The sequence below is a fragment of the Linepithema humile genome, chromosome 3 (genome assembly GCF_040581485.1).
Source record: "Linepithema humile isolate Giens D197 chromosome 3, Lhum_UNIL_v1.0, whole genome shotgun sequence".
In the NCBI taxonomy this organism is placed as follows: Eukaryota; Metazoa; Arthropoda; class Insecta; order Hymenoptera; family Formicidae; genus Linepithema; species Linepithema humile.
Window position 1 is genome coordinate 29,346,429 of NC_090130.1, and position 22,194 is coordinate 29,368,622.

Genomic DNA, 22,194 nt, shown 5'->3' on the forward strand with positions numbered 1-22,194 from the left:
CCTTCGCGAATCATACGCTATTTATTCTCGTTGTACCGCGAGCGGGGCACTGAAGGAGGAATTTTCTCTCGCGGACGAAAGTTCCGAAGTGTTCAATCGTTGTTTCGAATCATAGGTTTCCTGTTATCGCGTTACCTTGCCGCTTCCGGTGTTACTGTAAAGATTCATTCATTTAAAATTGCGTAATCGCGTGATATATTCGCGTCGTAATCAACCAATCCGCGACAAAATATATAATCAGAATGCCTTTGTGCGGCAGTGCTACCAACTTTTAATTTTATATAAGCTTGACAGTTGGCTCTTGTGACGACAGAAGGGAAATTTTTCCCGCCTAAATAAGTAATAATTGTCACAGGCAGCTGTAGTTTTGTATCAGTCAGTGAGTTGGGAGACGGTTGGACAGTGGTTAATACTTTCCATCTGCTTTTTTTGAATTTTCCACCAGTAACTGAGGACGATGTATTTCAGAATAAGAACGGTTGATGGAAAAGTAAAAGTTATAAATATTGCTTCAAGACTGAGCACAATAAAAGATGTAAAGGTGCGTTATTATATAATATAAGCTATTCTTTATAAATAATGTTTTATACTTTTATTTATATATACTCTGTACAAAATAATTTTAATAATTTAAGACTTTATATTATCATTTCTATCATTCTTTCCTATAATAATAGATTTAGAATCTTGGCTGTTATTTTTTACAATATATAAATTTATTGCACATTTAAAAGTTTTTTTAATTAGATTAAGAAATATTTATATTAAATCAAAACTGGCAGGAATTAAAATAAATTATAGGATTTATATTACATAGATTTTAAAATATTGGATTAGTTTGATTTTGCACGCATCAAGATCTTGTCAGTCAAAACATGTAATAATTGTAAACATTTTTTTAATAAATGTATTATTGCAAGAATCAGCAATATAAATTTTTCAGATTCTTTTAATTTCAAATTTAATTTAGTTATTTTTGGCTTTATTGATCACTTAATTGCTATGTTATTTATATGACATGTCATTCATATGATTGATACACAAACATGAGTTTGACTGGGGCTGTCAGACATATGGGTGATGGTTTTAACAAAATAAATGAATAATTTTATTAACTAATGAGGATATTAAATATGAAAACATTATGTGTATAATATGTTGTTGAGTTTTACAGAGATCGATTGTTCAGAAAGTTTATAGGAATTGAGCAAATCAGCGGTTAAGTAGTTTTTCTCTCAGAAAGATAGAAAGTTCTGGAAGGATGAAATTATGAAGTTGCTTAAAAGATGACAGAGTTATTGAAAAAAAGCCAATACATTAAAAATATACCTATATATAAAAAATTGTCTTTGAATTTTCTCTAAAAATTCCTACAAACTTTTTGAACAATCTAATATTTTTATTTGAGAAAATATCTTAATTATAATTGTGTATTGTATTACAAAGGAATAAAAGAAAAGTAAAAATCACTTTAAGGAGAGACAAATAAAGATAATTGAATAACTAATTTTACTTTTATTGTGTCACCAATCTTTATAAATTAATATATCTAAATATGGATACTGTAAAAAAATTGTACTCTTAACACTCCCAGTTTAAAAATTTTTTTGTTTTCAGCTTGAAATCGAAAAAGAACTGTTTATTAAGGCAGATGAGTTTAAATATATCTATCTTGGAAAGATATTACAAGATGAATACACTCTTCACGATTATAAAATCAAGTTGAATGATATTATACAATTGATACCAATTATAAGTAATTCAGAAAGTAAACCAACAACTAGTAAGAATAGTACAACAGAAGAGAAAGAGATAACTAAAGACAAAGTAGAAGAAAAAGTAGAAGAGAAAGTTCAAGAAACAGAAGATGTGAAAGAAGAGTTAGTCAATAGTTTATATTATAAGATTGGAGAAGCTGTAGACTATTATTATCAATGCAATGGTGCCTGGTATGAAACTACATTACAAAATATTGTTAAGAAAAAGGAGGAAATACTGTATATTGTAGAATTTAGCGATGTGCCTGTGACTGAACTATTTATACGACCACGTTCAAGACGTCTTATACCATTTGATGAATTATTCATTGGTCAAAAAGTGATGATTAATTATAATTTAGAAGAACCTAAAGAAATTGGACTGTGGTATGATTTTACAATATTTAAATTAAATAAAAAAAGGACGTTTCAAGAGCTGAGTGGATTATTGCACATAAGCAGGTATATTTTACACATTATATATTATTAATTATAAAGACTACATATTTCCAAACAATGTTCCCAACAGGTTGTTACCACCATAATATAGTGGCGCATAAACTATCCCATTCTTCTTTCCTTTTTTGGTGAGGGGGTTAGGAATCTTTGATCCTTGGCTATAAGGATTATAATTCCTTATTTTTTGCTTTCACTTTTAGTGAAAATCAGCTTGAAGTACAAATAGTCAATCCCAAGGAAGGAATTTATGCAATAGAAACGCCTAAGTTATTGACAGAGAGAACTATTGCAGATGAAGATTTCATGGCTGATACTAGCAAATGCAGATCTATCCCTCCTTACTGTGCATCGTGCAAAGATATACCTAGTAAAAATTGTAAAGATTGTGGTTGCAATATATGCGGTGGCAAGCAAGATGAAAATAAACTTTTGCTTTGCGACGAATGTGACTATGCATATCATTTGACATGTTTGGAACCACCACTCGAAGTAATTCCAGAGGGAGACTGGTATTGTCCTGAATGTAAGAACGATGAAAATGAAATTGTTAAAGTATGTATACATTTATCGATAACTTGTCAAGATCTCTGTCATTATCATTCTAGAATCTCTATATTTTTCATTTTATATTATATGTACGACATTTTTATTCAATATATGTTTGCATGATTACATAATTTAATATCAAGTATAATGAAAGTACTGGGAAACAGCATAAGTAAATGACATTGCAAGAACATTGGTTTTATTATAGGCAGGGGATAAATTGAAAAAATCTAAGAAAAAATCATCCACGCAAGCTAATAAGGAACCGAAAAGAGATTGGGGGAGGGGAATGGCTTGTGTTGGTAGAACAAAGATATGTGACATTGTCTTGCCGTATCATCGTGGTAAAATTCCGGGGGTAGAAGTTGGCATGTCTTGGTTCTTTAGAATACAGGTGAACGAATGCCTTGGATTCTATATAGTTCTTTATTAAATTGATTGATTGAACAAAAAAATTGAAATAAAATCGTTTAGGTCTCCGAAGCAGGAGTGCATAGACCACATGTCGCCGGTATTCACGGACGAGAAACAGATTGTGCATATTCTATCGTTCTGTCAGGCGGCTATGAGGACGATGTTGATAATGGCGATGAGTTTATGTATACTGGTTCTGGTGGCAGAGATTTATCAGGTACTATTAACAATTTCTGAAGGAGTCAAGTTCGAAATGTAATCAATTTATAGAACCGTGCGATCTAAGCGAAAGGTGTGATTGCGAATTTTTGCAGTTTGATCGACGAAATGTATCAGTAATGAGATCAGTAATTTTAAATTTACACTGAATTTATTTTTCCGAATATTACTTCCAGTGCAATGACCGAATTTTTTGAAATATATGTGTATTTCATGACATAGGCAACAAAAGAACCGCTGCACAGAGCAGTGACCAGATCTTAACCAGAATGAATAAGGCACTCGCTTTGAATTGTAACGCTCCGTTAAACGCAAAAAACGGCGCGACAGCTAAGAATTGGAAGGAAGGCATACCAGTTCGAGTGGTGCGCAATTATAAATTAGCAAAACATAGTAAATATGCGCCAAAAAAAGGTAACAGGTATGTTGAATGTTTTATTCCACGGCAAAGAAGATGCACACATCGTTCTTCAACAATTCTTTAACTTTACTTCTTGCTACAGATATGATGGTCTGTATAAAGTGGTGAAATACTACCCTACCAAGGGCGAAAGTGGCTTTCGTGTGTGGAGATATTTATTACGGAGGGACGATCCAGATCCTGCGCCTTGGACCAAGAAAGGTAAAGAAAGAATGGCTAAACTCGGTCTGAAGATGATATATCCGGACGGATATGCCGAAGCAATGAAGACAAATGATAAGAAACGATCTAGGTCCGACGAAGAAAACGCTACAGCCTCGAAAGAAAATATGAGTCCATCTAGTAAGAAGTTGAAATTAGAACAAGAGGCCTATGTTTTGGACGACGAATTGAAAAGTTTAATAGAAAGTGATGAACAAAATGCTAAACTGTGGGTTGAATGTAGTGAGACACTGCGCGATGGAAAGCTGGCTTTTTTGCAGTGCGTTTCAGAAAGGTAATATTCTTCATGGAAAATTATTGTCTTGATAATCTTAGTAAGAAAAATCGACGCTTAATACAATCTAATTTTGCAGATTCAAGTGCGCTTTCTGTCTGGAAATGGTTAATCATCCTGTAACAACTCCTTGCGCGCATAATTTCTGCCTCAAGTGCTTACAGCAGAGCTTTCTTACATGGCAGGAGGTGTGTCCTAAATGTCGTTACAGAATAGGTGAAACGTTCAAAATGAATGTTAATGAAACGTTAAAATCGGTGTTATCGCTGCTTTATCCCGTTTATAAGAGCGATAATTAATGGTACGTTATTTGCTATTTTCTTATACGATTACTAAATCATGTTTGAATCAATAGTTTAGGTATAGAAATTTTATTTTGAAAGCAATTATTGAAAGATCCATGGTGTATTCATAGTAAATATTATGTTTATCATACAGTACAGTATATTATACTACGTATATAATATTACAGTACTATAGCTATATACAAGGTGTCCCATGGATAGTTGCTGAAGCTAATCAGCTGTCATTTTTAAACGCACAGGGAGCAAGAAAAATAAAATATCTGTCCAACAGAGGACATTTATTTACATATAAACTAAAAACAATCAAAAATATTTTTATTATTAAATATTTTTATTAATAAATATTTTTATTAATAAATAAACGTTTATAAAAAATGCCCAATTTTGCTAATTTTAATGATTTATATTTTCGAAGTGCGCACCGAATTGCAACAAAGATTAAGTTACTTTTGGAAAATAATAAAAAACTTTATGTGACAAAAGTTACAGTTACAATTATGGTTTTTGAAATCGACTTAATTTTTTAGCGATATTTGGCATTTTTTAATAAACGTTTGTTTAATGACAAAAGTACTGTTTTTAGTTTATACATAAATAAAACTGCATTATGTCCACTGTTGGAAGATATTTTTTTTTTTTTTTTGCTCCTTGTGTGTTTAAAAATGACAGCTAATTAGTTTCAGCAACTTCCCATGAAATACCCTATATATAATATATACAAATATATATATATATATATATATATATATATGTGTAGGGATACTGTTTGTATATACAGGGTGTCCTAAACCGAACGCAATGTGTAATGAAATGGCACATTGCTGAAATGATTTTGGGATGATAATTCTAACGCCAAAATGCCGAAGCTATAATAGTCTCAAATAAAAAGCATTTAAAGTTGACCAGCTCGCTTGTCAAAACTTGACGTGCTCAGACACGTCCGATTTAAAAACTTTGAAAACTATTGTAGAGAGAGAGCCTTGACATTTTGGCATTAGAATTTTCGTCTGCAAAAACATAAGTCTGAAATCTGTATATACATATTATCTTTGCATATGTATGTATATCATTTTAAATCAATTCAAAATTAGAATACATTAGTTTAAAAAAAAAGATTTAACGATGTTTGATAAATGATGATAAATATTATCTGCACGCTTATTTTTTTAAATTTTACTTCATAAGAAAAGTGCATTGGAATATACATATCTGAAATTTTATTAATGTGGAATCTGTAGAACCAATGATACACCTTAAACTGCACAATTTAAATTACTATAATTGAACAATACTTACTTGATATAATTATAATACAATATTTATTTTAATATTTTATCTGAGTAAAGTACATCATTTTTATTATTATTTATGCACACAAGGTAAACATTTTTGTAAATTAATGAAGATCAACATATATATTTGACGATTCTGTTGTATTGTAGATTAAATCATCATGTAGTATGGTTTATTAGTTAAATTTCATCAATCATTTATTGTTATTTTAGTTTATTTTATTTTATTTTAAAACACAATTTTAGAACAAGCAGGAATAATATGCTTTTATTTAATAATATAATTTTCTGAATATTAGGTAAATTGAAAATAGTGAAAAAAAATAGTTGAATTTTATTTATTTGTATTAATTAGTCTGGGTATCAAGTGGTGGAACTACTTCATTGATCCATTTAATGTAATCAGCGTTTCCATTTTGTATCTAAAACATAAATACAAAATTGTTATGTTACTTAAACTTAATATATTGTGTTATGTCGAATATTGATACTCTAGAACTAATTTTGTCAAAAGAATTTTAAATTACTTAGTTTAAGTTATTTTGAACGAAAAGTTAACTTACAGGCAGGGAAATCACTTCACAAACTGTATATGGATGATTCTCTCTGTTGAAAAATCAAGTTAAAAGTGTAATTTTTAGTTTGAAATCAAGTACATTAACTTAGTTTATTGTTAACTTACTTTACATATTTCGTTAAAGCATCTATTTTCTCTGTTCTAGTTTTTATCATCTGTAATGAGTGCATAAATAAATATTTATAAATTTTACATTTATGTTATTCAGCATAAAGTTTCAATCCATTTCTTACTAATAGAAGTTCAGAATCCTCTTGTATTTCTCCCTTCCACTCATATCTATAATATGAGCACAACATTATGATTTAATTAAAAGTAACCATAAATTAAAAATAATTTTTCGCAAATATAAAGCACTGTATGTAAAAACAAAAGACTTACATCGAGGTAAGTTGTGGGATGATGTTAACGCAGGCGGCGAGTTTATTCTCAACAAGACCGCTGCATGAGAAAAATATTTATTATCAAGATCAAAATAATTACATTAGTACTTAAATGTTAATTTGCATATCGTTACCGCGCTATTTTCTTCGCTACTGTATCATCCGGTACCGTGACGTACGCTACAGAAGAGGCTCCGGCGAAGCTTGACATATTTCGGTAAACTTGGCCGCGGATGCTTCTCGCTAAACAAAAAAGCATTAACACTCCTATAAGAGAAATCCGCGTCATGAATAGCATTCGTAGTATTTAGCCGTACGACGTCTACTTTGCGGTTAGTTGAACTTCAGTCGAACACCGGCTGATCAATAACATTGAGATGACTGCGACTCGATGTTAAAAGAGCATAACCATAGAAATATATTGATTTTTTAAAATAAAATTAGCTCCGTTACATTTTACATAATATATTTTATTCAACCGTGTGAAGCTTTAGATTTACATAAATATTTTTTATTCAGAATTGTTTGTTTCCCCATTGTTTCCCTAATATTGGGATGATGGAAATATGCCCTTCCGACATTAAACGTGAGCATGGAAAGCAGCCATTTGGCTATCGTAAGTCTGTTCGTTCTAGCCGCATCTTCCCGGTTTTCTCATCCGAAGAGAAATGTCAAGTATTCAGGAGAGAAGGAGAGACGAGGTGCAGAATGCGTGAACGAGCGAACCTGTGTAATGTATACACACAGCACCACGTATCACGCGTATGAACGTACGAGTACACACACAGCGTCATTCATTGCGGTGGCATAAGTAACCTTGAAAAGGCCACCTCGAAGCGCTACTACTTTAGTCCGCTAAATACGCCGGAGTTCGCCGCAGCCTCCAATTATAACCGCAACGATCTGTGTCTACTTCGATGTCTGAATGAGGTATTAAGGCGAGGTGCGAAATTATTTTTTCCGCGGCGTATCGCTGAAAATTTCAGAGCGAGAGAGACGTATAGATCGAGTGATGTTTCGCTGATTCCGGTTGCGTTTCTCACCGTCGTCATCGCTATTGAAATGTCACTGTGAAGAAAGTCGCGGCTTTCGGCGACGCTTACCGGGGGGTGCTGCGCGTTGTCGGTGCTCTGCATAGGTTATATCACACTGGGGTGCCTCTGACACGCGAGAGAAAAAAAAAGAAACGAGGATGTCATTTACGAGGAATTAAGCGGCGAATGCCGTGCGTGATAATTATCGGTGCTTCAGCAGCATGGTGCAGCGTCCTGTTGCGCCTCGGCGCAATGTCAGAATACTGTTGATCGGCGAACGTGGTGTCGGCAAAACTTCCCTGATATTGTCATTGGTGAGCGAGGAATATGCGGAAGAAGTGCCCAGCAAGGCTGAGGAGATCACGATACCGGCAGACGTCACGCCGGAACAAGTGCCGACGAACATAGTCGACTATTCGGGTATTTTTTCAACTCCATAATTTTGTTTACCTTTTCTATCTGGCGTGTTAATACCAGCATCGATGTTTACAGCGGTAGAGCAAACAGACGATCAGCTGGCAGAGGAAATACAAAAGGCACATGTGATATGCGTTGTTTACTCCGTTGACGATGAGGATACTCTGGACAGAGCTGCCAGCTATTGGCTACCATTGATCAGAAGATGCTCGCCTGACAATCGGTGTCCGGTTGTGCTTGTAGGCAATAAGATTGATCTTGTGGATTATTCCACTATAGAGGTTTGTAGGCCCAAAAAGATTCCCGATAGTACCTGTATTTTATATCTGCGCTTGTGTAATCTTTTCATCTTGCATCGCAATTCCAGGCTGTATATCCCATTATGAAAGAGTTCACAGAGATTGAAAGCTGCATAGAGGTAAGATCTTGCAGTTTAATTTACAGAAATAAAGAGAAAGATTGTACGAAAAAAGATTTCATTTCTTTTTCAGTGTTCAGCCAAAACACTTCAGAATGTCTCGGAAACATTTTATTATGCACAAAAGGCAGTTTTGCATCCAACCACACCTTTGTACAATTATGACACACAAGAGGTAATGTTTATCTTATTTTTCTTTAATCTACTCTCTGATTAGATTCAATTATAATGAATGTCTTTTATTTTAGCTCACGGAAGAGTGCAAAACTGCCCTACAGCGAATTTTTAAAGTGAGTATACAATACGTTGTAGATACAAAAGCGTCTCAGATTTTTTTAAACTTTATATAAATGAAATATTTCCTAAAATGTTAATTTTTTGTGACCTTTTTTTCCACACAACTTGACCTTTGTCCCCTTCATTTTTATTTAATCTGCTGAATCATTAATTTTTTCTCTTGCAGATATGCGATGTGGATAATGATGGACTTTTAAACGATATAGAGTTGAATGCATTTCAGCAGTGGTGCTTCAATACACCACTGCAACCGCAAGTATTGGATGATGTAAAAGCTGTTTTGTCGAAAAACATTTGCGACGGTGTATGTAACGGTTGTGTCACAATGAAAGGTGCGTAATTATACTTTAACATGTTGAAATACTTAAACAAGATGTACACAAGTCATTGGTACAATTGTCTTCAATAGGTTTCATGTATTTGCAATGTTTATTTATACAACGCGGGAGGAACGAAACGACCTGGGCAGTATTAAGAAAATTTGGATACGACAACGAGCTACAAATGTCGAAAGAATATATCCATCCTCCGTATGTATAAAAATCACAAGGCTGCTTCAAGTACTTTAACTAACGTCAAATAACCTTGTTTTAGATTAAAAATTCCATTGGGCTGCACCACCGAATTATCGCACAAGGGCCAGGAGTTCTTAACGTTACTGTTCATGCAACACGATCGCGATCGTGATGGAGCTCTTTCGCCACTAGAATTGGAATCGTTGTTCTCGCGATGTCTTGTTCCGCCATGGGGCGAGGAGTACAAATACACTGTACCCACGAACGAGAAGGTTTGCGCTCACATATTTATAATTCTCGGAACATTAAGAAATAAATAAATATAAATTGATGCACACATCAAATTAGACGGAAATCAGTACATTTACTTTTGAGAGCCGGAGAAATAATAGATGTGAATGTAATTTTAAATAATGTAATTTGTTCCAACATGTAATATACAATTTTCACAGGGTTGGCTTACGTTCCAAGGATACATGTGTCAATGGGCGCTGCTGACGCTGACGAATGTGCGCAAAACCTTGGAGTACATGGCTTACCTGGGGTACAATATGTACCATAACGAGTGTCAAACGAGCTCGATCCTTGTGACTCGCGAAAAGAAAGTCGATCTCGCGAAGAAGCAATCCAGCAGGAATGTTTACACCTGTCACGTGATTGGTCCGAAGAGCAGCGGGAAGACTACGTTATGCAGGACTTTTATCGATCCTAAACTTGAGGCAAGTCGCTTATTCGTAAGTTCTCGAGAGCCTCGCTTTTATTATAATTTTTCATATGGGTTTGCAGAAATTAAACGACAAAGTGGTACCATCAAATGCTCACGTCACTGTGAATACGTTGCACGTATACGGGCAGGAAAAGACGGTGGTGCTGAAGGACATAAACGTGTTGAACGTGCAGGACGCATTAACGCCGGCGGAAATACAGTGCGACGCGGCAGCTCTCGTTTACGACGCCAGTAATCCGAAATCATTCGAATACATAGCGCGCATTTATATCGTGAGTATCCAACACGATCGTCCCACGAATTACGGCATTTACGAACAAACTTATACGCCTTTGCAGAAATACTTCGCCGACAGTAAGATTCCCGTTCTGATAATAGCGAACAAAAGCGATCTTTCCGAGGTGAAACAGGGATACTTGCTGCAGCCGACTGCCTTTTGCAGCAAGTATAAACTCATGCCTCCGCAACCCTACAGCATTTCACGCACGGTCCGGCGTGAAATCTTCGTCAAGCTAGCCACGATGGCAGCCTTCCCGTAAGTTCAACTTTCTCAGATTAAGAATACCAACGACAAAGCTGCCACAGATCTCGGATTTATTCGGTTTACAGACAGTAGATGATTCTCTTTTGTAGCTGATACATCTGAAAGTGATACACCGATTACGTCAAGATTCTTAGAGCTTTTTCGCTTGTTTCTTCGTTTTTATACAATATTGTACACCGCGAAGTTACGTTCAGGCAACAGATTTGCGTTTCTTACCGCACCTTATTCCGATATTTCTCCCTGTTGTTTTTTGTCGTACTTTAATTTAAGGAAAGATAGCGTAATATATGTATTAAAAAAAACAGAAAAAACAATTCGGTATTAACAAAAAGATATTTCGTGTTTAGCCGCTTTCAAGGAGCGTGGGTATTATTTTACAGAGACAGGTTGGTCCGAATTCCAATTTCACACTTGTAAAAATCTAGAGGCTTGAGCAAATCGTGAAAACTGCATTCAATCATCGTCATTGTACATACATTTCTCTCGATGCATGTGCTAACGGGTTAACTCCATCATTTCACATTAAATGTGCCGGTCGATTTGCTCATATCAGAAAAAAAAAAAATGATGTCGTCGCACGGATGAAACTATACGTAACAACGTATTGGCTCTTTTCAGCCATTTGAGGCGTATGGTCCACATGTTGCTTGTCGAACCCTCACCCTCTCAGTGGTGGAGTTCTTTCACAAGGTTTTATTTCGTATTATTGCCTGTGTTTCTCTTCCTCGCGCCCCGCAGCGTCACATAGCTTAATAGCGTATACATCGTTTCTTTTTATTCGCCCAAGCATGTTGCATGCTTCACATCGCTCACAAACTTTTAATTTAAGATGCTTTTTACGCTTGAATACCCTAAGAGCAAATACTTCCCTATCAATTAAGTGTTACATGTGATATGGTAAAACTTCATTGTCAATGTAATTAGGTTGTCATTAGTATTTGTGTCTCTGTATTGCTACATTAACTAAGATCTTTGAGTATGACATTGTGGTTTTACCAAAATAATCAGAATGATTTCGCGCATTTTCACGAATTAAAATTTTTAACTTCGAATTTCAGGCACATAAATCAATTCGGCCTAATGCAGGGAGATTCTCTGGTCTGGTGGAAAGCAGGACTGGGAATCGCGGTTGCTACAATCGCCGGTTACGTGATGATGCGTGTATTGAACACAGAGAAAAGATAGTCTACCATTTTCGTGCTACTTGTGCATGTTTAACTGCCTCCTGTTGTCGATTAAAGAAAGAGAGCCGTATTATAGATATAATCGCGGTATATAGGCTGAACATACATATATAAATATATATTCGTAAATCACACACTGATTTTCAATATATAATAGCTAAGTATTAGAGAGAATTATGATAAAGAAGGTGCAAATACTGTACTTTCATGTAGAGGTGCGCTTACTTTACTTTGTTCAAAGAATATATCAAAGTTTTTATTTGCCGTTTTTCTTCCGGTGTACCATCCTACAGAAACTATTTTCACCGTCTGTAATAAATTATTGTTTAATGTATTGTAATATAAAGTGGAAAAAATGCATTGTATTTCTTACCAATTTTAATTTTCCATCTTTTCTGTTTGCATTCTAACAAATCTTAATTTTTTGCTAGTATATTCTTAAAAATCAACTAAAAACGCATCGAGTTTCTATAATTTTCTTGGTAACATAAATTTCAAAATGTATAATTGTATTTATTTTAATTTATTCAAGTTATACTAATGTAACATATACATTTTCACATATACATCAGGAAAAATTTGAAGACAGATGCCAAAAACAAAATTTAAGTAAACATAATCTATTGCTGTCCCAAAATTATATTCTGAAATATATAGATTAATTTAAAGCTATTTTATTTTACATTTTAACAATATTGATGTATATAACAATAAAAATAAACAAACATTTCATCCAATGATCAAATAATCTATAGGATCATACAGCACATACTTCAATTTCGTCTAGAGGTTTCTAAATTCTCATATTGTCACTTAGACCAGATCTGAAAGCAAAAAACAAAAAAAATTAAAAATCTATTAAAGCTACGCTGTAAAGATGACAGAAGATTAATAACAATGAGATAAGATTACTAACTATTGGCTACTTTGCATTGACGAAGCGCCTCATTAAATCCCTCGCAGAGAGACAAATCAGATTGATTCTGGGCGCACTCTAGGAACTGCTTAACCTCCCATGAGCAAGTTCCAGCAGCCGGAGCTGAAACTGGAGCATTCTGCTGTGCAACTCCTGCAGCAGGAACAGGAGCAGCCGCTTCACTGGATCCTCCGCTAAAGAGTCCTGTCATTGCATGACCAATAGTGTGTCCTACAGCAGATCCGATGGCTACACCACCAGCAGTGGCCGCCATTTGACCCATGAGGGACGGTTGCTGCGGCTGGGCCACCATTGGTGATGCCGGTGGTGCATGGGCTGGCACTTGGGCTGGAGCTGATACAGGCCTGGCTGGTGCAGCTGCAGTGGGCCTGACACTAAAAAAATTTGATTATTTACCTATTATGTTCGCAGACGACGATGTGCTCGAATAATCGGACAGTAACTTTTGTTTAAGATTCTATATTGAAGATAATGAACTTTACAGCCATGATGTAACAAGAAATTCACATGACAAAGGAATTATCGAGATCGAAATTAAATTCTTCATTTTGTCAACTCACGTTCTTGGAGGAGGTGCGGCGGCACGTCCACGTCGCGGCATTTTTTCCTCAAAGCACGCTTGATTTGCGTAAAAAAATAGTACGTTTTTCACAGTGCGTTAACGTGAACTTGTATGCTCGACAATGTTCAATCAACTAAACGAGATATTGCGCGATCGCATGCGATTCTTAAATCACCTTATGTAATAAACCGACAAAATAAGAATGGTATGTCATCAGTATTGCTTTATATTAGTTTCTCGAAATTTCCATCAAAAGAAACTAGACTCTGCTGCTTTGACTATGAAAAAATGGAACGCTAGATCCAACTTCACGTTGGTAGCCAAAATCTGTAGCGACACCGTGTGGCAACGGAGCCGGAAATAACTAATCCATACAATAGTGTGCGTTATGCCCTGTCTACACGCTGTCTTTAAGATAGTGGTTGCGTTCCGTTTTGCGCATAGCACGCATCGTTCGCATCGCTAATGCTTAGCGCATTGGCTGCGTTTCGTTTCATTATGCGCATGATACATGCTTTGAAACGGAACGATATTGAACGCATTAGAAGCGGAAAATCAAAATGGATTCCACAATAAATTGCGCTATCAATGTGACAATGTTTTTAATTGATGAAATAAGTGACAGTAATAGTGGTGAATCATCAAAGACTCTTCCATTATGACTCTTCCTATTTTGACACTTTTTACAATATCGCTATCAATCGCCATATGCAATTACGCAATCGCATGGAACGCATAAGCTGCTGCAACTCTAGGGTTGCGTTCCGTTTCGCACATTATGCGCACGAATTACATAGAAAACGTTCCGTTTCACTTAATGCGCGCATGAACAGCGCTTAGAATTCCCTAGATCCCCACCACCTGCAGCGCATAATACACGCATCAGCTACCTCAAGTTTGAGTTGCAGCAGCTTATGCGTTCCATGCGATTGCGTAATTGCATATGGCGATTGATAGCGATATTGTAAAAAGTGTCAAAATAGGAAGAGTCATAATGGAAGAGTCATTGATGATTCACTACTATTACTGTCACTCATTTCATCAATTAAAAACATTGTCACATTGATAGCGCAATTTATTGTGGAATCCATTTTGATTTTCCGCTTCTAATGCGTTCAATATCGTTCCGTTTCAAAGCATGTATCATGCGCATAATGAAACGAAACGCAGCCAATGTGCTAAGCATTAGCGATGCGAACGATGCGTGCTATGCGCAAAACGGAACGCAACCAAACTTGAGGTAGCTGATGCGTGTATTATGCGCTGCAGGTGGTGGGGATCTAGAGAATTCTAAGCGCTGTTCATGCGCGCATTGAGTGAAACGGAACGTTTTCTATGTAATTCGTGCGCATAATGTGCGAAACAAAACGCAACCAGTGTGTTGAAGAGATCTGATGTTAAATTGCGCGTGTAGCTGTGTCAAACCAAGATCTATAAAGAGAAGGTTACCTCATGCGCAAAGAGGGACGAGCGGCAAGAGGGGCAAATGCAGAGAGGGGCGAGCGGCAAGAGGAGCAAATGCAGAGGGACGAGTGGCAAGAGGAGCAAATGCAGAGGGACGAGCGGCAAGAGGGGCAATGATGATCTCATCGGCGAACAGAGCTATCTCAGACAGCTACTGTTTGTCGATGAGATCATCATGCTCTCCCCTTCCTTCATCGCCCCTCGCCATTAAGCTGTTTCTAGCTCCCCCCTTACTTCATTGTCCCTCGCACTCAACCGGTTTTACTGAGGTAACCTTCTCTCTATAGATCTTGTGGGAATTCGGCCTAACTTCTCTTAGCTCAGCAATAAATGGGCGAGAGAGCAAGGAGTGGGGGAATAAGCCAAAACTGGCGTAGACGAGAATACTCACGTTTATAGTGCTTTAGAAAACCTAGGACGAGAATTGGTAACGCTCTCCTCAGTTCGCCGGAAAAAGTTGTATTGTAGTGTAAAATTTTTCGGTGGTCGTCCGACAGGCGGCGCCAGCAAGGCCGCCAGCGATATATTGAAGTGCGATACATCAACACTCGATCGAAGCAATAAGTCGATGCTTCCGTACGAAACCGGATGCGGCGAACAATCCAAAACATCCTCGAACATTTGGAACCGGCTTCTTTATGCGGAGCCAAATGTTAAGAAGCATTCTGTTCGGAGCCGGCATTAGGGTCAGTCGAAAATTAGTGTCGTCGTAGAATTAGATCTAGTCTCGCGAGCGATTAACCAGTATTAAGTGTATTTTGCAAATTACAATAAAGACCATCATTTATATTGTTAAACCAGTGATATACTCGAACTCCTGATCTACATTATAGTACAGTCGGTGTTAATCCAATCGGAGCACGTGGATTTAATTCAAACGGTTAACGGACATTTTGATACAGTGCACGCGGTGCTCTGACCATTGAGTAAAAAGAAACAGGAGGAAGCATATACTAGCCAGGACTAGGTAAATCCGCGGACGGATGTACGTCATGGCAGCCATCTTGAGCGACCACTTTTTTAGCGTTTTCGATTATACAGGATTTGAACGACCCAGGGTTGATCAATCACTATTTTACTATAAATGCAAGTCTTTCATTGGTGGAGAGGTTGCAATGACGTCATTAACCAACCCTGGGTCGTTCAAATCCTGTATAATCGAAAACGCTATTTGAAAGTGAGAGGGAATGCTCGAGCATAGCGGCAAGCGGCATACCGTACGTCGTACGCATTAATATGCAGTGTATAGTCTTTTATGCAACAGTGTATGGAAATAAACGATCAAAATGGTATACTGTAGAGCTTGTGGCATAACAGCAGCAGCTCGAAATCATGGAATAACGTTTCATCGGTTAGTATTATCAACAATAATGAGATTTTTATTTTGGAGATTATAATCATATGTATAGTATTGTGAAATTGTAGATTCACAATAATTACTAAATAATTTTCACTCACAAACAGGTTTCCGAAAAATCCAGATCAAAGAAATGCATGGATAAATTTTTGTAAGGACGAAGAATTTAATATAAATTTAGATTTTAGATTTTAACATTGCTCTTATGGAAATACTGCACGAGTGCAATTTTAATAAAAAACGCCATTAAAATTTGGTATTATTGTTGCATATTATAGTTATTTTCTTTTAATTGTACATTATTTTCTAATTAAACATAACAAGTCATTCAATATTGGCGCCCTTGAGCGGCCATCTTGAGCGACCACTTTATATAGTCACTTCCGTCCGCACTTTTAAGACCAAACGCTCCCTCCTGTTTCTTTTTACTCAATGGCTCTGACCGTTACAATTATATTAGGAACTAGACGGATATTTGTCCAGTCGTCGAGTCGTTTAATCGGAGAACATTCAGTAGCCACCATATCGTTAACACGTGTAACCTTAAGCTGAAGATATTCCACTTTAAAAATAAAAAAGTATAACGTTCAGTGAAGTGAACATACCGGTTATAATATCTATATTCTCACGTGGTAACGTTCAATTAGGAAGACAAAAATGTCTGTTTCGTATAATTTGCCAAACGAGATATTAGAAAAAATTTTCAATTTCTGCGATGTTTATACTTTATCACAGATTAGTATGGTATGCATACAATTTAATAATGTGGCAAAATATATACTAATGAAAAAAAGTGAACATTTGTTTGTCACGAATCAGAAATCGGAAAAATTTCGTGAACGGTAAGTTAAATAAAACTTAATTTTATTTATATTTCAATTTATTCTAGAACAGTGCTTGGAAATAGTCGAGCATTTCAGCCGATTTCCGTGACGCGCTGACGTCTCCTTTCCTCTTCTCATCAGGCGCGCCAAAGTTGCTCGGTCCAGTGTTAGAAGCGACACTATTAATTTATGAGTGGAATGTTCTCTCTTTATTATTAAAATTTATGAAAATTTATTTAAATTTATTAAAAATATTTTTCTATTTTCAAATTTATTATGTGGAAATATTTCAATAGATTTCCATGTCACTAATAAGGTACTATTGCTAACGCGTTTTTTTCTTTTCTCTCTCTCTTTTTTTTTTCCTTTCTTTCTTTCTTTTTTTTTAGTCATTGGCGTTATTCAGAGTTTGTTCTTATCTTTAAAATTCTCTTAAATATGATCCTAAAATGCTATGAAGCAATCAGAAAGCCATATTAATATCTTAAGACAGTAAGATAATTCTGGAATAAGAACGGACTATGAATACCGCCCATAAAAGGCTATTTTATCTTCTAAAAAACCAAAAAAATTTAATCTTTTTCATATTTTATTTTTTTAAATTAGGAATTCATTATTTTTTGTTTTCAGTAAAATAGGTTCACGAAAAAAACCACACAAAAAGAAACCCTAGTGGCTGCGTCGTGTGCGATAAAGAAAAGTAAGGCTGTATCCCCATGGAGAAAGAAATAACGGAACAGAACAGTAACGGAACAGTAGTTGAAAAGAGATATATTCATCATATCTCTTTTCCTCTACTGTTCCGTTACTGTTCCGTTCCGCTATTTCTTTCTCCATGGGGATACAACCTAAAGAGGCGTCAACCGCGGAAATCGGTTAAAATGCTCAACTAATTCTGAGCATTGTTCTAGAATTTTCTTTTCATCACGTTTCCTGCTGAACCAATTTGTTATATTATTTTGTTTTTTATTGACGGAGACGATGCAATAACATCATTAACTCAATTCTAAATTAATCCAAATTTGTTCAATTAAAATTATTAATAAAACAGTGTTCTTAACAAAAATACTTTTTCTCAAGTCTAATACAATATTTATCGATAAAACTTTTTCACATATTAACGTTAAGGGAATCCTAAAGTAGTCTATCTTATCGATTTTTATCAAATACACTATACTTTTTTTTGGCTGTATAGAATAAAAAATCCTTTTCAATAATTAAAGTACATTTGCTAATACACTACGGCCGACTTGAAAAGATTTTCCAAACAGATACAATATCTGTTTTGGCTTCTATTTTTCGTAATTTCATTTTTTTTGGCTGCGTGGCTTGAAAAATCTTTTCAAATCGACCGTCTGTAGTGTATTAGCTTATATACTTTAATTACAGAAAAAGATTTTTCATTCTACACGGCCAAAAAAAGTATAGTGTATTTGAAAAAAATCAATAAAACAAACCACTTTAGGATTTCCTTAAGTCATAACATTTTATCTTGTTTTTAGCAAAACTTGATTTAATTTTTTAATTATATTTTTTTAAATATATTTCAATAATTACATATTTTCAGAAGATAGATATTCATGATTTTACATAAGATCACATTGAAGAACATATGTCTTATTTTTTTTTACAGATGTAAACCACTATTATCTTTAGATAAAAATTCTAAATTTATTATAAGTTACAACTGGATACATAAAGAATATAAAAGGAGACACATATATCAAATTGGGGAAATCAATATAGAGCAAGGACATTCCTATTTCTATCATTTTCAGTATAGTAATCGAACCGTACAAATAACTAGAAATATGGTTTGGTCATATTGTAGAGGTGATCTTCTTGCTTTCAAACGCGCAAAGAACGGTACAATTAAAAACGATAAAAATATTCTGAAAACTGACAAGGCTTTTATTGAAACTTATACTCATTGCGATAATTATATTATAAGTGGCGACAGGTGAGTATTTATTTATGAACTGTGTTTTATGTTTATTTCTTTTTTTTTTTGACAAAATTTCTTGCAGAAAAGGTATTATTAATCGCTGGGAAATTAAAGATAATCAAAAGGATTTTTTACGTAAACCTTTAAAAATACATAATGTGCATTATAAAATTAATCAAATAAACGCAACATCGCAACACATTATAACTAATTCTACAAATTCATTAAAGGTAAGATTAAAGAAATATTGCTATAATGCTATGTTAATATAGTACGTAAAAAGTTTGTTTTTGTAGATTCTGAAATATACAGATGATAGAAAAGGTTGTACGGAAGAAAACGAAATATTTTGTGGCAACAGATGTTATATTGAATCAATCTCATTTGACCCTAAAGGAACAAAATTTGCGGTTACTTCCACTGATTGTTCAGGCTTTCCTCCTCGTAAGTCATCGTTTCTAATTTACGATTTTGATAAAAGGTAAGTTATGTTTCAATTAATTAATCGGTTTCTACAAATGTTTGATTGAACATTGACTACATTTACACGTCAATCTCAATTGGATATAGTAACATCCATAGTTATGAAACCCGATTGACGTTGTGTAAATGTACTCATGGACTATGTTTATACAGACACTATTATATGATCCGATTTAATAACATTTCTAATTATAATTTACAAAAACGATTTGATAACCCGAAAATTCTAAAAAATATAAAACTGTAAAAATACAATATATATGAACCTAACCAAGTACGTATGTTTGGAATATACAACAAACTAATGTAAAGGAATTTTAGTTATCAGATAATGAATATAAAATATGATGATTCTTGTCGGCAACTAATATGGGAGGATACTCACACTATTCTCATGCGTTTTGATTATTCTATTAAAAAAATAGATTTGAGGTAATAAATCTTATTGTTAATATCAATTAGCCATTCAATTTGTTTATATTTGTTACTGTGATTTCAGAACATCCGAATTTGTACGTACATGGGATTCTTCCAAATATCTCCCGTCACGCTGTTGCTCATCAGATAATATAAACACTTTTATAACAGGGCATCATATAGTTGTTATGTGGGATCAGAGACAAAGTGTTGCCATTCAAGTTTGTATTATTTTCAAATTTTTCGTATCTTGTACTTTATTAGTGAATTATTATTAACTCTCTTGAAAATTTTTAGACGTATGATATAAATGGCACAATATATGCTTTAGAATTTGATAGTTCTCATATGTATGCTGTTGCCGGAAATGGTCTTTATGAATTGGACTTTACGAGAAGAAACTACTTTAATCATAAAAAAATAGAAACGTTTTTTGGCAATTTTTATTAAATAAAAAATGTTGTGTGAAAATTCTTTTTATTATATTTTGATTATTTACATAAATTCAATGAACTCTATACAATCTGGAAAACGCCGTGCTGCTCAACATGCGATCATACAAAGAGAGCATTTGGATTATTTTATTTTTTTCTGTTGTAGACTCTCTTCATTAAAGTCTATTCATGTATATATTCATATGTATACTCTACACGTATGTATATAAAAAATGGAGGTTTTCAATAAGCTTACGAAGAAATGAATCAAAACAATCTCACTACCTTTCTTTGTCTAACCACTCGTTTATATTGTTCGTATGATGACTCCCAAGATCTATAGAGAGAAGGTTACTTCAATAAAACCGGTTGTTGACGAGGGACGATGAAAGAAGGGGGGAGCTTGAAACAGCTTGTGGCGTGAGGCGATGAAGTAAGGGAGGAGCTAGAAACAGCTTGAAGGCGAAGGGCGATGAAGGAAAGGGAGAGCATGATGATCTCATCGACAAACAGTGGCTTAGTTTACACCGATTGTTTAGTACACGTATCAAATACTAAATCAGCTTCTTTGATTGGTGTAGATGTTACACTAAACGATTTATACCTATCGGAGAAGCAGATTTAGTATTTGATACGCGTACTAAACAATCGGTGTAAACTAAGTCAGTAGCTGTCTGAGATAGCTTCTGTTCGCCGATGAGATCATCATTGTTCCTCTTGCCGCTCGTCCCTCTGCATTTGCCACTCTTGCCACTCGCCCCTCTCTGCATTTGCCCCTCTTGCCGCTCGTCCCTCTTTGCGCATGAGATAACCTTCTCTCTATAGATCTTGATTCTTGCCTGCGCCATTTATGGTCTATTCCCCCACTTCTTGCCCTCTCAGCCCTTTGTCACTGAACTGAGACATGAACATAGGAATATAGGGACGGAGCGTAAACTTGGTTGATAGACGAGGGGAGTGAAGCCAAAATGCGGGGGGGTCCGCCATGATACTGTGCCTGAATCTGATTGGTTATCGTTATACATATGCTGTTGTTATTATACACTAGAGGTACGTTCCACTTGGCGATCGCAACGCTTGTGGAATCATTTTATCTTTGTTTTTCATCGAAAGTTAAAGAAAGATAGATAATGTTCGCGAGCGTTGCGATCACCAAGTGGAACTCAGCCTAGGTAATGCATTTCGTCTAAGTGGAGTTATCAAACATGTTCTGTCAAAAAATTTCTCTTCAAAGTGGACAGAGCAAATACGAGCTGTACTTGGGATAGATGATGAACTTATTTCCAAAATATCTAACCACAATGTACGAGTTTTAGGATCTTTGGGAAAACTAAGAAAAAAAAAACAATATTTTTAACAACTTATACTCTTAAAATAAAATATATAATATTACTTTAAACATATAATATTAACTTTAATATGAATAAATAATTTCAATACCTGTGAAATGTTATTTTTGCATTATTTCCGCTATTACTTTGTTTCCAATTTTGATAGTCGGATCTATTTTTACAAGACTGTACAAAACACTGCACCATTTTTTATATTCACAAAATATATTTAAAATAACAATTTTAATTAATGTTTTTTCTTGATATAACTTCAAATGCTCATTATATCTGCCCAAATTGCATAATATTTTTGCGTCGAATAATGACCAACTGCACTTGCGTCAAATAGTAGCCAATCAAAAATGTGCACAGTTTACCTCGTCCCCTTCCTTCAGTGGTTTTCCCCTCGCGACGTTACACTCCGACCCTATATTC

At 35.0% G+C, this 22,194-nt stretch overlaps 5 protein-coding genes across 25 annotated transcripts; 3 read left to right on the plus strand and 2 right to left on the minus strand.

Moving 5' to 3' along the window:
- Positions 1 to 139: 139 nt before the first annotated feature.
- On the plus strand, positions 140 to 6,678 carry LOC105669775 (E3 ubiquitin-protein ligase UHRF1-like). The gene is made up of 8 exons (XM_012362890.2): positions 140 to 541; positions 1,618 to 2,219; positions 2,417 to 2,768; positions 2,971 to 3,156; positions 3,237 to 3,393; positions 3,618 to 3,816; positions 3,899 to 4,312; positions 4,392 to 6,678. Exons 1-8 carry the CDS (start codon positions 458 to 460, stop codon positions 4,609 to 4,611), a joined length of 2,214 nt encoding a protein of 737 aa, XP_012218313.2. The 5' UTR covers positions 140 to 457; the 3' UTR covers positions 4,612 to 6,678.
- On the minus strand, positions 6,107 to 7,349 carry LOC105669861 (protein CutA homolog). 2 transcript variants are annotated; one of them, XM_012363041.2, is made up of 7 exons: positions 7,196 to 7,349; positions 7,004 to 7,112; positions 6,868 to 6,927; positions 6,720 to 6,765; positions 6,592 to 6,641; positions 6,473 to 6,515; positions 6,107 to 6,331 (listed from the first exon to the last, which is right to left on the minus strand). In XM_012363041.2, the coding sequence occupies exons 2-7, from the start codon at positions 7,078 to 7,080 to the stop codon at positions 6,257 to 6,259; spliced, it is 351 nt and encodes a 116-aa protein (XP_012218464.1). In that variant the 5' UTR covers positions 7,081 to 7,112; positions 7,196 to 7,349; the 3' UTR covers positions 6,107 to 6,256. The 2 variants fall into 2 exon arrangements, with proteins under 2 accessions (XP_012218464.1, XP_012218463.1); XM_012363040.2 differs by having other exon boundaries at positions 7,004 to 7,323.
- A 235-nt stretch (positions 7,350 to 7,584) lies between these two features.
- On the plus strand, positions 7,585 to 12,370 carry Miro (mitochondrial Rho GTPase). 3 transcript variants are annotated; one of them, XM_067351229.1, is made up of 14 exons: positions 7,585 to 8,323; positions 8,396 to 8,601; positions 8,688 to 8,738; positions 8,812 to 8,913; positions 8,987 to 9,028; positions 9,202 to 9,367; positions 9,445 to 9,565; positions 9,630 to 9,822; positions 10,003 to 10,269; positions 10,337 to 10,549; positions 10,616 to 10,812; positions 11,169 to 11,207; positions 11,440 to 11,511; positions 11,880 to 12,370. In XM_067351229.1, exons 1-14 carry the CDS (start codon positions 8,125 to 8,127, stop codon positions 12,004 to 12,006), a joined length of 1,995 nt encoding a protein of 664 aa, XP_067207330.1. In that variant the 5' UTR covers positions 7,585 to 8,124; the 3' UTR covers positions 12,007 to 12,370. The 3 variants fall into 3 exon arrangements, with proteins under 3 accessions (XP_067207330.1, XP_012218459.1, XP_012218460.1); XM_012363036.2 differs by lacking the exon at positions 11,440 to 11,511; XM_012363037.2 differs by lacking the exons at positions 11,169 to 11,207; positions 11,440 to 11,511.
- Positions 12,371 to 12,512: 142 nt separating this feature from the next.
- On the minus strand, positions 12,513 to 13,777 carry Chchd2 (Coiled-coil-helix-coiled-coil-helix domain containing 2). The gene is made up of 3 exons (XM_012363042.2): positions 13,503 to 13,777; positions 12,922 to 13,316; positions 12,513 to 12,829 (listed from the first exon to the last, which is right to left on the minus strand). The coding sequence occupies exons 1-3, from the start codon at positions 13,541 to 13,543 to the stop codon at positions 12,819 to 12,821; spliced, it is 447 nt and encodes a 148-aa protein (XP_012218465.1). The 5' UTR covers positions 13,544 to 13,777; the 3' UTR covers positions 12,513 to 12,818.
- Positions 13,778 to 14,824: 1,047 nt separating this feature from the next.
- Positions 14,825 to 20,465, plus strand: LOC105669735 (uncharacterized). Of its 18 annotated transcripts, none has more exons than XM_067351244.1 (10): positions 14,835 to 15,953; positions 16,233 to 16,319; positions 16,433 to 16,476; positions 16,786 to 17,167; positions 18,783 to 19,109; positions 19,177 to 19,324; positions 19,391 to 19,575; positions 19,899 to 20,009; positions 20,077 to 20,215; positions 20,292 to 20,465. In XM_067351244.1, exons 4-10 carry the CDS (start codon positions 16,983 to 16,985, stop codon positions 20,442 to 20,444), a joined length of 1,248 nt encoding a protein of 415 aa, XP_067207345.1. In that variant the 5' UTR covers positions 14,835 to 15,953; positions 16,233 to 16,319; positions 16,433 to 16,476; positions 16,786 to 16,982; the 3' UTR covers positions 20,445 to 20,465. The 18 variants fall into 18 exon arrangements, 16 of the variants coding, with proteins under 16 accessions (XP_067207353.1, XP_067207350.1, XP_067207351.1 ...); XM_067351245.1 differs by having other exon boundaries at positions 14,835 to 15,935; XM_067351249.1 differs by having other exon boundaries at positions 14,833 to 16,319; positions 17,061 to 17,167.
- The last annotated feature ends 1,729 nt before the right edge of the window (positions 20,466 to 22,194 follow it).